The sequence below is a fragment of the Anolis carolinensis genome, unplaced genomic scaffold (genome assembly GCF_035594765.1).
Source record: "Anolis carolinensis isolate JA03-04 unplaced genomic scaffold, rAnoCar3.1.pri scaffold_12, whole genome shotgun sequence".
Taxonomy (NCBI): Eukaryota; Metazoa; Chordata; class Lepidosauria; order Squamata; family Dactyloidae; genus Anolis; species Anolis carolinensis.
The window spans coordinates 20,105,391-20,122,653 of NW_026943823.1; the positions used below are offsets into that span (position 1 = coordinate 20,105,391).

At 41.4% G+C, this 17,263-nt stretch overlaps 1 protein-coding gene and 1 long non-coding RNA gene across 2 annotated transcripts in view; one reads left to right on the forward strand and one right to left on the reverse strand.

Annotated features, from left to right (window-relative positions):
• Positions 1–2,038, reverse strand: part of nrk (Nik related kinase) — a 127,727-nt gene extending 125,689 nt beyond the window's left edge. The window contains exon 1 of the mRNA XM_062963792.1: positions 1,496–2,038. Within this exon, the coding sequence (XP_062819862.1) occupies positions 1,496–1,552 (57 nt within the window). The 5' untranslated portion in view covers positions 1,553–2,038. The remainder of the gene's footprint in view (positions 1–1,495) is intronic.
• Positions 1–17,263, forward strand: part of LOC134294047 (uncharacterized) — a 68,716-nt gene that overhangs the window by 5,333 nt on the left and 46,120 nt on the right. The window lies entirely within an intron of this gene.

Here is a 17,263-nt window from a genome sequence, read left to right on the forward strand (position 1 = left end):
TTCTTTCTCCCACTTTGGACATTATTCTACAGGTACAGTAGAGTCTTACTTATCCAACACTCGCTTATCCAACGTTCTGGATTATCCAACGCATTTTTGTAGTCAATGTTTTCAATACAGCGTGACATTTTGGTGCTAAATTCGTAAATACAGTAATTACTACATAGCATTACTGCATATTGAACTACTTTTTCTGTCAAATTTGTTGCATAACATGATGTTTTGGTGCTTAATTTGTAAAATCATAACCTAATTTAATGTTTAATAGGCTTTTCCTTAATCCCTCCTTATTATCCAAGATATTCGCTTATCCAATGTTCTGCCGGCCCGTTTACGTTGGATAAGCGAGGCTCTACTTTATTATTATTATTATTATTAAAATCAGGACAGTAAATAAAGAACAACACTCTGAAAACAAAGAAATTCCCGCTATGATACAATCATGGCCAGCTAACACATCCCGACAGAGGATCCCCGGGTAGGAAGCAGCCAGGCCTTGAAGCTGCAAGGTCATTCAGTGCTAATCAAGGTGTCCAGTTGCAACATTCACACTTGACTCAAGCAGACATGAGTTCTTTCTCCCACTTTGGACATTATTCTACAGGTACAGTAGAGTCTCACTTATCCAACACTCACTTATCCAATGTTCTGGATTATCCAACGCATTTTTGTAGTCAATGTTTTCAATACAGCGTGACATTTTGGTGCTAAATTCGTAAATACAGTAATTACTACATAGCATTACTGCATATTGAACTACTTTTTCTGTCAAATTTGTTGCATAACATGATGTTTTGGTGCTTAATTTGTAAAATCATAACCTAATTTAATGTTTAATAGGCTTTTCCTTAATCTCTCCTTATTATCCAACATATTTGCTTATCCAATGTTCTGCCGGCCCGTTTACGTTGGATAAGCGAGGCTCTACTTTATTATTAGTAGTAGTAGTAAAATCAGGACAGTAAATAAAGAACAACACTCTGAAAACAAAGAAATTCCCGCTATGATACAATCATGGCCAAGCTAACACATCCCGACAGAGGATCCCCGGGTAGGAAGCAGCCAGGCCTTGAAGCTGCAAGATCATTCAGTGCTAATCAAGGTGTCCAGTTGCAAGATTCACACTTGACTCAAGCAGGCAAGAGTTCTTTCTCTCATTTTGGACATTATTCCATAGGTATATAAACCTCACTCGCCTAGTTTCCAACCTCTGAGGATGCCTGCCATAGATGTAGGTGAAACTTCAGGAGAGAATGCTTCAGGAACATGGCCATATAGGCCGGAAAATTCACAGCAACAAAGTGATTCCGGCCATGAAAGCCTGGACAGCACATGCTATGTTGGCTGAATGTTAGGGAATCCTGGGAGGTGTGGCTGCCTGTGCAAGGTCTTTAGCAAGGAGTGCTGGTGCCCAGGCAAACTATAACTCCCAGACTGGAGAGCCTTGAGTCCTGGGAGTGCAAGTGCGGAACTGGGAAGGGCTCCGTGGACTTACCCGGAGGGCAGCGAGGTCGAGGCTGTCGAGGCTGCGGGCGGCGCAGTCGCTGGCCATGGTGGGCGCACGGCGCGCCTTTGGGCACGGATGGGGGGACCCTCTTCCGAGAGGGATTAAGGCGGTTCCGCAGTTGCAAAGCGGGGTGTTGTTGGGGGGGAAAGAAAGAGGAGAGAACGAGGATTGCAACAACTTTCGGTCCAAGCTTTTCCGCCTCGGGAAACCGCCTCAGCGAGGGCTCTTTTTCCTCCTCCTCTTCCTCCTTTTGCGCTTCTGGAGATCTAACGGTCCCTTCTCCTCCTCCTTAGCCCGTGTCCATGCTTCCGAGTTGTTTGCCTGGGACAAATGCAGGAAATCTGACATGCAAAGCCGGAAAGGGCAAAAAAAGAAAGAAAAAGAAAGGAAGAGGAGGAGGAGAAAAGGGAAAAAAAGGGGTGGAAGGGGGGCAGCGCAAGGGCGGGTTGTCTGTGTGTGACTGTGTCTGTGCGTCTTGCTCTCTCGGCGCTTCCTCCAGGCTTGTGGACAGTGGAGCAACTTTTGGCACAGATGTTTCCTCGGGGGGAAAAAAAGTTTGCGAGGAAGTGACGTGCCTTAGGGAAGGTTGGGCGGTTGTGGGGGGAGAGGCTGAGGAAACAGGCGGAATGGGAAGCGGGTCGTTGCTTGGGGGGCCTTGAGAACTAACTATAAGGCCCCCATTTGCTTGGAAAGCAATACATTTTGGCGCAAAAGTGTGCTCAATTGTTTACCAAAGAGCCCTTGACATTGCTGGGATCAGATCCTGGGATATCAGGCCTGTCTGGAAGGGCCCTCAGATAATCCAGTTCAAAGCAGATTATGTGGATGATCTGCTTTGAAAATCTGGATTATACGGCAGTGCAGAAGGGGCTTCAGAGAGCAGCATGTACAAATGATTCCCATGAATTTGAGTCACTGGGTGTCAGCAATTTGTCAGCACATGATGGTGACTGCGGATCCAGCAAGCGGCAGACAGACGGTCGAAATGGCTTATTTATCAATTTCCTAGATTTCTGGACTTTCGGGCCCCTTCTACACTGCCATATACAATCCAGGTTATCCGCTCTGAACTGGATTATATGGCAGTCTGACCCCTAGAACCCAGTTCAAAGCAGATCATGTGGATGAACTACCTTGATAATCTGGATTATATTAGCTGTGAAGAAGGGGCCTCAGAGTATGGCCATGCTGTCACTTCAGGTTCAAAGAGGACCGCTTTCTCTTTTCGTTTGCCTCCTCCTTTCCTCCTCTTTACAAGAAGCGCCACAGACCAAACCACAAAAAAGCATCCGCCCAGAATGTATGCTTCTTCTATCTGCTTTGAACTGGATTATATGAGGCTCCTTCCACACTGCCATATACAATCCGGATTATCTGCTTTGAACTGGACTGTATGGCCGTGTAGACTCATGTAATCCAGTTCAAAGTAGATAATAATAATAATAATAATAATAATAAACAGGAAAAACTCAGCCGCTATCAGGACCTCAAGATTGGACTTCAGAGACTCTGGCAGAAACCAGCGCAGGTGGTCCCGGTGGTGATGGGCACATTGGGTTATAAATGTTGTAAATAAATAAATAAATAAATAAATAAATTGGGTGCTGTGGCAAAAGATCTCAGCCGGCATTTGGAAACAATAGACATTGACAAAATTATGATCTGCCAACTGCAAAAGGCCACCCGACTGGGATCTGCGCGCATCATCTGAAAATACATCACACAGTCCTAGACACTTGGGAAGTGTTCGACTTGTGATTTTGTGATACGAAATAATAATAATAATATTAATAATAATAATAATAATAATACAGTAGAGTCTCACTTATCCAAGCCTCGCTTATCCAAGCTTCTGGATTATCCAAGCCATTTTTGTAGTCAATGTTTTCAATATATCATGATATTTTGGTGCTAAATTCGTAAATACAGTAATTACAACACAACATTACTGCATATTGAACTACTTTTTCTGTCAAATTTGTTGTAAAACATGACGTTTTGGTGCTTAATTTGTAAAATCATAACCTAATTTGATGTTTAATAGGTTTTTCCTTAATCTCTCCTTATTATCCAAGATATTCACTTTTCCAAGCTTCTGCCGACCCATTTAGCTTTTATAAGTGAGACTCTACTGTAGTTCAATACGCAGTAATGTTATGTTGCAATTACTGTATTTACGAATTTAGCACCAAAATATCACGATATATTGAAAACATTGACTACAAAAATGGATTGGATAATCCAGAAACTTGGATAAGCGAGTCTTGGATAAGTGAGAGACTACTGTATAAGCAATCTGTATCATTGTTTACTTTTATCATTCCAGTTGCTCATTTTTATTGCTCGTATGACTCAAGAGCTCTTCTTTACAAAACCATCTTGTATAACCTCTGAGCAATGAAGTTATTTCATAGTATTCTTCCCCACTCCCCTTTTTTTTGAAATGCATTCTTTTGAAGCTGGAAAGCTTCTGATGAGTAAAGTTTTATGAGGATTTCTCTTCTGGAGTGTATCGTTGTTTTTTTTGTCTTGGGATTTTAAGAAGAATTAAAATTTAAAATTTTGGTGCTAAATTTGTAAATACAGTAATTACAACATAACATTACTGCATATTGAACTACGTTTTCTGTCAAATTTGTTGTAAAACATGATGTTTGGTGCTTAATTTGAAAAATCATAACCCAATTTGATGTTTAATAGGCTTTTCCTTAATCTCTTCTTATTATCCAAGATATTCGCTTATTTATTTTATTTTATTTTATTTTTTAAACTTATATGCCGCCACTCCCCTAGGGCTCGGGGCGGCTTACAAGAAAGGCTAAAATCTAACAATTTAAAAACATCTTTTAAATATCTTTTTAAAAAATAAAAAAAAATCTTAAAAACACTCCCCCCCCCCCCCCCCCCGGAGTGGCTTACAAAAACAGCTAAAATCTAAGCAATCTATCCAAGCTTCTGGCGGCTCGTTTATACTCACGCGAGTATAAGTCGAGGGGAGCTTTTCAGTCTTAAAAAAAGGGGCTGAAAAACTAGGCTTATACTTGAGTATATACAGTAAGTAAGTAGATGGGGACTTTGCCGACCGGCTGCGCTTAAAGGCACAGGAGCCAAACAAGTTGGCAACTCCTCAGCAATCAAAACAAGCCAGCGTCCTTTCCCCAGTTCTTTGCTGAATCTTTCCAAAAGTCCTATTGAGAAACATCCTGAAAATAGGCCAACCATCCCCCAGCGCCTAGGGGGTCACTCTAAAAAAAGGAAAAGAAGCCAGCATGAAAGCTAAAGGATGTTAAAAGGGAAGCGAGACAAGGAACTTCCTCTCTTTCAGGAGAGGAAATGGCATTTTGCTGGAGGATTGGGGGAGGCAGACAATCCCGAGTCTCTCTTTGAACAGTTGAATTCACCCTCCTTCCATAAGGCTCATGCGGAGAGTTCTCTTTGCAACGCTGTTGTATAGTCTCCCTTGAATCTTTTGCTCCTTCTACTTAAAATGCAAGTTCTTACTGTGTGCCTTCAAGTCGTCTCCGAGGCCCTTCCACACAGCTACATAAAAATCCACATTGAACTGGATTATATGACAGTGTGGACTCAGACAATCCAGTTCAAAGCAGATATTATGGATGCTCTGCCTTGATGTTCTGGGTTATATGGCTGCGTGGAAGGGCCCTCAGGCCTCATCTACACTGTCATAGAATCCAGTATGTGATCACAGATTACCGTATATACTCGAAGATACGCCGAGTTTTTCAGCCCTTATTTATGAGCTGAAAAAGCCTCCCCGGCTTATAATCGGGTCAAGGTAAAGGCCGGAAACGGAGCCTGCAGGCTCTTGCTTGCAATATGTGATCTATTTCTCTCTTCTCCTCCCTTATCAGTGTGTTTTCTTTTGCAAAGCCTGCAGGCTCTTGCTTGCAATATGTGATCTATTTCTCTCTTCTCCTCCCTTATCAGTGTGTTTTCTTTTGCAAAGCCTGCAGGCTCTTGCTTGCAATATGTGATCTATTTCTCTCTTCTCCTCCCTTATCAGTGTGTTTACTTTTGCAAAGCCTCCCTCGCTCTTAATCAAGGGAGTGTTTTGAAAAGAGAAAGAGACCCTTGCAAGTCAGGAAGAAGAAAATATATATATTCATTAATCTTATGAAAGCATTTTCCCCTGATATATTTGTTGAACTCTCCTATAGGCATTAACCCCTTGCAAGCTTTTGCAGTCTCTATGTACCTTTATATGTGTATCGATCTATGTACATTAATTTTCTATATGAATTTTCCCCTCATATGTTTGCAGGTCTTTGCAAATCCTTTATACATATAGATCCATGTACCTGTGTATCTGTAGCCATACATATACATTATTTTTATACAAGAATTTACCCTCATATGTTTGCAAGTCTCTGCAAATATTTATATAGAGAGAGATGTCTGGATAGATATGACTATATTCTTACCTACCTATATATAGGGCTTGCAGATATTACAGGGGGGAAATGAACACACAAATATATATAGACACGTCTAGATAGATATGTGTATGTATGTGTATATATACACAGTAATATCCATCAAGATAGCTTTTTAAAAAATCCTCTCTTACACACACACACACACACACACATATGTAATATATTCTTCCACCACATCCTGGCAATACGGAGACACAGGATATCCAAAAGGAGAGGATGATGAATGAGCCACTTCCGCTCCAGCCAATTCCTGGCTGGCCAGGCAAGGCAAAACGTGTGCCCATAAGTAACTTAAGAACCAAAATGCATGCCTATGACCAGTGATTATACAGGATTTTTTTCTCCCATGTAATCAAGTGGCAATCTGAGGTTTTGTTTGCAACGTTAATTGCTGCTGCTGCGACATCCCTTGCAAGACCTACCTGTGTTTGCATCAGGCCACCCAAATTGCACTTACGTTTAATTCAATAGAGCCCCTGGTGGTACAGAGGGTGGAACTGTTGAGCTGCTGAACTTGCTGACTGAAAGGTTGGCGGTTCGAATCCGGAGAGTGGGATGAGCTCCCGCTGTTAGCCCCAGCTTCTGCCAACCTAGCAGTTCAAAAACATGCAAATGTGAGTAAATCAATAGGTACTGCTCCGGCGGGAAGGTAACACCGCACTATGCAGTCACATGGCCTTGGAGGTGTCTACGGACAATGCCGGCCCTTTGGCTTAGAAATGGAGATGAGCACAATCCCCAAAGTTGGACACGACTAGGCTTAAGGTCAGGGGAAAACCTTTACTTAACCTTAGTTCATTGAGAAGTCACCTAGTTGCTCTTAGATAACATGACTGACGAAAGAGTCCAAAACCAAGAATACTGAAACAAATATATTATCTATGGGTCCTTAAAAAGCCTCAATGTTCCAGCATCAGCACTAGGACACATTGGCCACAAAGGCTAAAGAGCTTAGAGCAATAATAATAATAATAATAATAATAATAATTATTATTATTATTATTATTGAGCTCTGGCTCACAAATGGGACCCTGAAGAAGGAGACAGAAGGCCTGATCCTTGAAGCCCAAGAGCAAGCCATCAGAACAAAGGCAATTCAGGCCAAGATCGAAAAATCAGCTGATGACCCAAAATGCAGACTGTGCAAGGAAGTTGACGAAACCATGGATCATATCCTCAGCTGCTGTAAGAAAATCGCACAGACAGACTACAAGCAGAGGCACAACTATGTGGCCCAAATGATTCATTGGAACTTATGCCTCAAGTACCACCTCCCAGCAGTAAAGAACTGGTGGGATCACAAACCTGCAAAAGTCTTGGAAAATGAGCACGCAAAGATACTGTGGGACTTCCGAATCCAGACTGACAAAGTTCTGGAACACAACACACCAGACATCACAGTTGTGGAAAAGAAAAAGGTTTGGATCATTGATGTCGCCATCCCAGGTGACAGTCGCATTGACAAAAAACAACAGGAAAAACTCAGGACCTCAAGATTGAACTTCAAAGACTCTGGCAGAAACCAGTGCAGGTGGTCCCGGTGGTGATCGGCACACTGGGTGCCGTGCCAAAAGACCTCAGCTGGCATTTGGAAACAATAGGCATTGACAAAATTACGATCTGCCAACTGCAAAAGGCCACCCTGCTGGGATCTGCACGCATCATCCAAAAATACATCACACAGTCCTAGACACTTGGGAAGTGTTCGACTTGTGATTTTGTGAAACGAAATCCAGCATGTCTATCTTGTTTGCTGTGTCATACAATAATAATAATAATAATAATAATAATAATAATAATAATAATAATAATAATAATTGTATTTCTTACCTATCTCTCCTCATTGCTCGTAAAACATGATTCCATAGTATTGAGCCCTGTCAGGTGAAGTGGTGTATTTTTAGCCGCTTTGAGTCCCCTTCAGTGGAGATAAAGCGGGGTATAAATAATAATGGAGCCCCTGGTGGCGCAGTAGGTTAAACTACTGAGCTGCTGAACATGCTGATTGAAAGGTCGGTGGTTCGAATCCGGGGAGCAGAGTGAGCTCTTGCTATTAACCCCAAATTGAACCAAACTTGGCACTCAGAACTCCCATGACCATGGAAGGGTTTGGTGGGCATTGACCTTTGAGTTTTGGAGTTGTAGTTCACCTACTTCCAGAGACCACTGTGAATTCCAAACAGTGATGGATCTGGACAAAACTTGACACGAATACTCAATATGCCCAAATGTGAACACTGGTAGAGTTTGAGGAAAATAGACTTGACATTTGGGAGTTGTTTCTGAGATTTATAGTTCACCTACAATCAAAAAGCCCTTGAACCCCACCAATGATAGAATTGGGACAAACTTCCCACACAACAGAAAATACTGGAGGGATTTGGGTTCCTAAGACCATCAGAAATATATGCTTTTTCTGATGGTCTTGGGACCCCTAGGTTGAGAAATGCTGAATCTAGCCCATGCCATCCAAAACATTTGCCTGAAGGGATGTTGAATGTTATGACACTGGGATGGCATTGGCTACTGCTTTTCTCGTACAGATCTTTCTTCCAAATTTTGGGAATAAGAAACTCTCCAAATGGTGAGTGATGACCCTATTCCTCTGCCAGCTATAGCCACAGGCAAAGTCAACATAATGGGTGCCAAGTGAAATCCAGACAAGAGACTGGGTTAGGAACAATAGTTCTTCCTCCCAGCCTCGAAACCATTAGATCCTAATTTGTTTAGGCTCTCGTCCCATTCTTCAACTTGGCAGGATTGGAGAAACCTCTGGTTTGGAGGCAAAATGCTTGGATTGATTTTTTAAATCCTGTTGGGACTAGCTTGAGCCAAGTCCCCACTGGGCAGGCTTAATGAAACGGATTTTGACAATTGTTACTGAAATGTCCTCTTTCTGGGATGTCTCTCATTGCTGTTTTCTGTTCCAACCCGTTCTGAATTCATTGTGTTGAACTTCAGGATGGGAGTCTATTGGAGAAAAGCAAACCGCGGTCCAGATACAAAATCAAGGCACACTGTTGACCTTTTGATAGGAAAGTCTGAAACATCCCAGATTCACAACTGGACAAACAAAATCCAAACTTTCTTTCATCAAGAACACAGTTAAGTTCATCATTTTGAAAGTGAAGTCCTACCATCCTTAAGGGAGGCTTCTCTCATGTCCCCGCATGGAGCTGGAGCTAACGGAGGGAGCTCATCCGCACTCTCCCTGGGTTGGATTTGAACTGGCAACCTTCAGGTCAGCAACCCAACCTTCAAGTCATCAGTCCTGCCGGCACAAAGGTTTAACCCATTGCGCCACCGGAAACACAGTGAAGTTCATCATTTGGAAATGAAGTCCTAGGGTGCATTTACATTGCAGAATTAACACAGTTTCACCCCGCTTTAACTGCCATGGGAGATGAGGTTTGGTGAGGCACCAGCACTGTTTTTTCAGAGATATTGTAAAACTACAACTAAGTGGTCTCAAACTGCATTAATTCCACAGTGTAGATGCACCCATAGGCTCTATTAAATCCACTTAGGAAATTGGTGCAACTGACCCCAGCAGTATTTCCATATTTGTCTATGGATCTACAGTAGAGTCTCACTTATCCAACATAAACGGGCCCGCAGAATGTTGGATAAGCGAATATGTTGGATAATAAGAGGAATTAAGTAAAAAAAAATTAGGTTATGATTTTACAAATAAAGCACCCAAACATCATGTTATACAACAAATTTGACAGAAAAAGTAGTTCAATACACAGTAATGCTATGTAGTAATTACTGTATTTACAAATTTAGCACCAAAATATAACGATGTATTAAAAACATTGACTACAACAATGTGTTGGATAATCCAGAACGTTGGATAAGCAAATGTTGGATAAGTGAGACTCTACTGTATTTGTAGCTTCTAGAAGGGGATAGAAGGGATTGTATAATTATTAATTTGGGGATGTATCTTTGAGTTGCTGAGTCAGAAGAAGTTACGTGAATTGGCTTTGGTAACAGTTATGTTTTGCTGCATATTTTGCTGATTCTTGCAAACTTTGCTCACATTCCCACCCTTGGTTGCATCATCTGACTTTGGCTTGTGCCAGCCTTATGTATCAGGAGACACTGTTGCAACAGTTTTTGTGTAACTCCATTGCCATTTCCACCTGCCCTGTGTCCAAGAGTTTATGTCAGAAAGATAATTCATAGCCATCTGGGCCTAAGGAATAGTAACAGGCAACCAGATCCTCACGGTAGCAACAAAAAGCTTGGTATTCCACTGAGAAATGTGACAGTGTTCCTTTTCTATATTTCAGAGCTTAGGCAGAGGAAAAACAAAGAATAAATAGTAGCTGCCGTTCACATTCTCAGGAAATTTCCTGCAGCATTGGATACTTGAGGTTTCCGTAGAGTAGGAGAATATATTTATGCAATGGTTGTTGAGTCAAGGATAAATATTAGGGGTGTGCAATTTTTCGTTAGTCTTCGTAAGTCGGATCAAATTAATTACATTCATAATTCCAAATTGATATCCATTACGGGGCCATGGCACATGCCAAAAATTTAAGAATAGAAACATACCCCATAGTTTTTTGTTTTAGTTTTGTGAATCTTGGAAAGCTCCCAAAGCCAGTTTCATACTCAGTGCAAGGAAGCAAAGCTGAAAGCAAAGCCAAAAAGGCTGCCTTAGCTCCTTGCTTTTCCTCTGTACATTAATGACCTCTTGCCATTAGAAAAGGGTGGAAAAGGAGAGAGAAATGCAGCCTCCTCTTCCAGCATTGTAGAGAGAACAGAAGGGGTCACTGGACAAGGGAAAGGGAATGGTGTGTCCCTCCAGATGTTGTCAAACCACAGCATCCAACATTCATAATCAATCTGCCATTGGGAGTTGCAGGCCAACTACATCTGGAGGGCCACACACTTTTCACTCCCGATATAGAAAGCAGCCGTGTGTCTCCGATATAGACAGAGTCCTTTATCAGTTGGAAGTCAACGTTAATGTTGCAGTTAATCACCCTAATTAGCATTGGAAAGGTTTGTCTCTTGCCTGGGGGGCATCCTTTGTTCAGAGTCATTAGCCATCCTTGGGGATCCTCTGCCCTCAGAGTGTTGCTTCCCATCTACTGTTTTGATTTTGGAGTTTTGTAATACTGGTAGCCAGATTTTGTTCATTTTCATGGTTTCCTCCTTTCTGTTCAAGTTGTCCACATGCTTGTGGATTTCAATGGCTTTTCTGTGTAGTCTGACATGATAGTTGTTGGAGTGGTCAAGCATTTCTGCGTTCTCAAATAATATTCTGTGTCCAGGTCGGTTCATCAAGTGCTCTGCTATGGCTGATTTCTCTGGCTGAGTGAGTCTGCAGTGCCATAGCAGAGCACTTGATGAACGAGCCTGGACACAGTGTATTATTTGAGAACACAGAAATGCTGGACCACTCCAACAACTATCATGTCAGACTACGCAAAGAAGCCATTGAAATCCACAAGCATGTGGACAACTTCAACAGAAAGGAGGAAACCATGAAAATGAACAAAATCTGGCTACCAATATTAAAAAACTCAAAAATCAGAACAGTAGATGGGAAGCAACACTCTGAGGGCAGAGGAGCCCCAAGGACGGCTAATGACTCTGAACAAAAGGATGCACCCCAGGCAAGAGACAAACCTTTCCAATGCAAATTAGGGTGATTAACTGAAACGTTAGTGCTGGCTTCCAACTGACAAAGGACTCATGTCACACCCTGGACTCTCCACAGATATATATTTACCTTCCTTGCCTAGTTTATCCATGCCTCACAACCTCTGAGGATGCCTGCCATAGATGTGGGCGAAACGTCAGGAGAGAATACTTCTGGAACATGGCCACACAGCCCGAAAGACATACAACAACCAAGTGTTGGTGAGAGTGCTGATCCCTGATGCACACCAACAGGGATGTGGACCGTACTTGTTGTATTACTGTATTTTCTATTCTTTTGTTATGTAATTCAATCTATCACTTATAAAATATTCAAAAGCCCTTCATTTTCAGTACTTGCTTTAGCGATTGTCAAAGAACAATCGCAGGCAGCTTTGACAACATCCTGTCTGAGTATCCGTCGGAGGTAATATTTCCAAGGAGTTGGGGCAGACCATTGTGAAATAAATGGAACGGAGGCGGCAGGGCTTCCTCCCAGTTAAGTTGAAGCAGGGTGAATTCTCCTTCGCAAGCTTTCTCTTTACATATCCAACCACTCTTTGCTCATCCATTTATAGTTTATTTTAGATCCTGTGTTCTATGAATAATGGATGATGTGTCTAGAGCTCCGAGGCCTCTGGAAATTAAAACATACTATTACAGATAATTAACAAGAATAAATGGGGAGGGCAATGTGAAAGCCATTTTTTTAAAAAAGCCAAAATGACAACAAACAGAGTGTATTGTCATTGTATTGATCACAAATGTATTGTGATCCTTCCTTTTCTCATTTGTGCGTATGAAGGTACATTTGGAAGTGGAGGTGCCCAACAAGGCAGATATTATTTTCATTCTCCAATATTTTCAACCGCAAACCTCAGAGGACCTTCTTCTGACAGCTTAGCCCAGGGGTCCCCAAACTTTTTAAACAGGGAGCCAGTTCACGATCCTTCGGACAGTTGGAGGGCCGGACTATAGTTGGCTACCGAGCAATAATAATAATTAATAATAATAATAATAATAATAATAATAATAATAATAACAACAACAATAATAAAAAAGAGGGTTGGAAGAGACCCTTTGGGCCATTGAGTCCAATCCCCTTCTGCCTTTGTGCACCGAAAGCACAAGCAAAGCATCCCTGACAGATGGCCACCCAGTCTCAATGTTAATAATGATGATGATAATAATAATAATAAGAAGAAGACCTGGCTCTGGCTCACGAATGGGACCCTGAAGAAGGAGACAGAAGGCCTGATCCTTGCAGCCCAGGAGCAAGCCATCAGGACAAAGGCAATTCAGGCCAAGATCGAAAAATCAGCTGATGACCAAAAATACAGACTGTGCAAGGAAACCGATGAAACCATGGATCATCTCCTCAGCTGCTGTAAGAAAATCGCGCAGACAGACTACAAACAGAGGCACAACTATGTGGCCCAAATGATTCATTGGAACTTATGCCTCAAGTACCACCTCCCAGCAGCAAAGAACTGGTGGGATCACAAACCTGCAAAAGTCTTGGAAAATGAGCACGCAAAGATACTGTGGGACTTCTGAATCCAGACTGACAAAGTTCTGGAACACAACACACCAGACATCACAGTTGTGGAAAAGAACAAGGTTTGGATCATTGATGTTGCCATCCCAGGTGACAGTCGCATTGACGAAAAACAACAGGAAAAACTCAGCCGCTATCAGGACCTCAAGATTGAACTTCAAAGACTCTGGCAGAAACCAGTGCAGGTAGTCCCGGTGGTGATGGGCACACTGGGTGCTGTGCCAAAAGATCTCAGCCGGCATTTGGAAACAATAGACATTGACAAAATCACCATCTGCCAACTGCAAAAGGCCACCCTACTGGGATCTGCACACATCATCAGAAAATACATCACACAGTCCTAGACACTTGGGAAGTGTTCGACTTGTGGTTTTGCGAAATGAAATCCAGCATGTCTATCTTGTTTGCTGTGCCATACAACATAATAATAATAATAATAATAATAATAATAATAATAATAATAATAATAATAATAATAATTAGGGTTGGAAGAGACCTCTTGGGCCATTGAGTCCAATCCCTTTCTGCCTTTGTGCACCAAAAGCACAAGCAAATCATCTCTGACAGATGGCCACCCAGTCTCAATGTTAATAATAATAATAATAATAATAATAATAATAATAATAATAATAATAATAATAATGAGGGTTGGACATTGAATCCAATCCCCTTCTGCCTTTATGCACCAAAAGCACAAGCAAAGCACCCCTGACAGATGGCCATCCAGCCTCAATGTTAATAATAATAATAATAATAATAATAATAATAATAATAATAATAAAGAGGGTTGGAAGAGACCCCTTGGGCCATTTAGTCCAGCCGCCTTCTGCCTTTTTGCACCAAAAGCACAAGCAAAGCACCCCTGACAGATGGCCACCCAACCTCAATGTTAATAATAATAATAATAATAATAATAATAATAATAATAATAATGGTTGTAAGAGAAGAAGAGGCCTCTTGGGTCATTTAGCCCAACCCCCTTTTGCCCTTGTGCCGTGGAGGCCGGATAAATGGCTTCGATGGGCCGCATCCGGCCCCCGGGCCTTAGTTTGGGGACCCCTGATCTAGAGTCAGACAGGATCGTGCGCTTTCCTGGGATTCATTCTCATGCAGGGCTAGAAAGTGAAACTGTTTTAAATATCGATACAGACACAGTTGCAGGGACTGAGAATGTAATTGCCTCTGAACCTCAAGGCCAGTCACAGAAGTTGGAAGCAACCTCCCAAGCCACTCACTATTCATTTGTTAATGTGTATATTTGGTAACCCGTATTCTATGTGTATGTTGATTTGCCAGTTTATTTGACTCTTTGGTGTGGGAGGAGTTATAAGCATGTGATTATACTGAGCATGTGCAGACTCAAGACTCCATTTTGTAGTCATGTATCTGATTAGACTTCAGTGGGAGCAGATGTCTTGCATCAGACCTCAGAGGAGGTGAATGCATTTAACTTGCTGTTTGGACTTCAGTGGAGAAGACAGTTTAGAGACTTCGATATTTGCTTATGGACTTCAGTGAGTACAACTATACTAAACTATACTAAATACTATGGACTATTAGTTAAGACTGATACCCTGTGTTCTCAACATAGAGAAAAGAACCTACAGTAGAGTCTCACTTATCCAACATTCTGGATTATCCAACGCATTTTTGTAGTCAATGTTTTCAATACATCGTGATATTTTGGTGCTAAATTTGTAAATACAGTAATTACTACATAGCATTACTGTGTATTGAACTACTTTTTCTATGAAATCTGTTGTTCAACATGATGTTTTGGTGCTTAATTTGCAAAATCATAACCTATGTTGATGTTCAATACGCTTCTCCTTAATCTCTCCTTATAATCCAACATATTCGTTTATCCAACGTTCTTCCGGCCCGTTTACGTTGGATAAGCGAGACTCTACTGTATATATCTTTTGGGCAACTTCAACTGCAAAGAAACAACCATCCTCTGCTAACCAAATATATTTTTGTAGTGGCATGTCTTTACCCTTGGCAGTCTGAAGACATGGTTCTTCAGTCTAACAACTGAAGTTACATCAATGCTTGTGAATAATGCTTGATTAAAGAGTTGATTTCTAACACGGTTATGCTTTTTGTGACTAGTGGTTTTCCAAAGGTGATCTCCACATATTCATGGAAATTCACGTTTGCCAAAAGGATATGTGCCCATGGACTTGGTGCAGTTATGTTCCAATAGCTTATGCATTAAGTTATGTTTTGCAATAGGTTATGGAATGTCCAATAATCCTCTCCAGATAAGGAGTCCAGTGAAGACAAATTGATGATACTGACCTAAGCAAGGAGGCACGTTTGCCGATTCGAGCAGATAGCTAGATTCGTAAATCAACATGGCTTCATGGGAAGCAAAAATTCCAGGGCAACTGTAATGCTTTCATGTCTGTTTATTAGGAGCTAATGGGCACTCCGATCTTCAGTTCAGGAAACGTGGTTTTTAAGCTACAGCCAGGCCTAGGTTCTCTTGTTCTTGTCTTGGTTTTGGGACTCAAGTATTCTGGGAGTTTTTCCATGTTCTTGTTGTGTCTCCTTGTTCAAGTTTTGCTTATGGACCAAAGCTGCCTTTGGATTTTGGGACAAATTTTTTATAATAGTTTTTATTTATTTCATGTGAATATAGTACAATGAAAGTGGGAGAACAAATAATAACTTAAGAGATAGCAGAAAGTAACGAAGAAGGGGAAAAACAATGGGGGAGCGGGAAAGAGAAAAAAAATACAGTTGTGCTCTTGATTGTGGTTTGACTTCCCATCTTGGCTTCGGAGGTTCTTTTTTCGTTATCTTTAGGTTTCTTTGGTCTCCTTCTGTTTAGATTATTCTTATATATAGGACAGGTCTATCATAAAGTCTGTTCTTCTTTTTCTCATGAATTTTATGAAGCACTAGCTGTGCCCGGCCACGCGTTGCTGTGGCAAAGTGGTGGTGGTATTGGTTAAAAATTGTTGTGTAATTTTTATTTGATGTTATTTGTATTTTTTTTATTAATTTTATTGTAAGTTATCTTTTTATTTATTATATTTTATTATTTTCTTGTTATTATAGTATTTTATTGTATTAATTTTTTAGTGTTTTTTATTATTTTTTATTGGGTTGCTAGGAGACCAAGTTGGAGGAGCTTAGCCTTCTTACTGGCAGCAATTGGATAAAAGTAATTATTTCTCTCTCTCTAATTAGGACTTCATTTTCTTTTCTTTTTGTTGTATCAACCTAGAGCCGTGGATGATGGGTTGTGTTGTCAAATTTCGAGGTTGGGGGGCCTGTAGTGTTGTTGTTTTGTGGGTCGCCGTGATGCCATCACTCTTTTATATATATAGAATGTCCAGTCGGTTTTATTTTTCCCTTCTCTTAACTTTTGTGTTAAGCTGTCCATTCGAATTATATCCCATATTTTACTTAGCCATTCCTCTGTGGTTGGAAGTCTTTTCCCCTTCCACACTTTTGCTAACGTGAGTCTGGCCGCTGTACTTATGTGAAAGAAGATTCTATCGTCATTTTTGTTAAATTTTGGCTTTGTGAAGCCTAATAGACTATTCTTGAACTGTTTTGCTTTTGGATCTGCAAGAGACAAATGATTGCTGACTTTTTGGATTCTGCACCTTCTTTCCTTATCCCTGCTTTTTACTACAGTAGAATCTCGGTTATCTGACTTCCACTTATCCGACACTCCGTATTATCCGACGGGTCTTAGCAAGGAAGAGGGAAAGGGAAAAAGAGGCCTGGTGAGTGAGTGAGTGAGTGAGGGACGAAGGGAGGCTGCAAAGGCGACAATGGCTGTAGAGGCCTCTTCCAGGCTCCTCTTTTTGCCGTCGCTTTCGCCTTTGCAGCCTGACCTCCCTCCGTCTCTCACTCATTCACCGGCTTTCTTTTTTTCCCCTTCCTCCTCCTCTGTAAGACGTGGCCGGTGAGTGAAAGAGGATGGGCAGTGTTGTGACTCAGCCACAGCATAGCCAAAGTGAGGATGAAGAAGGGAATTCTTGGTTTCAGATACAAGAGCTAGATGATGGGATGCAGGATGAATTTCAGGAGGATGGCATGGGAATAATACAGGTTGATTCAGAG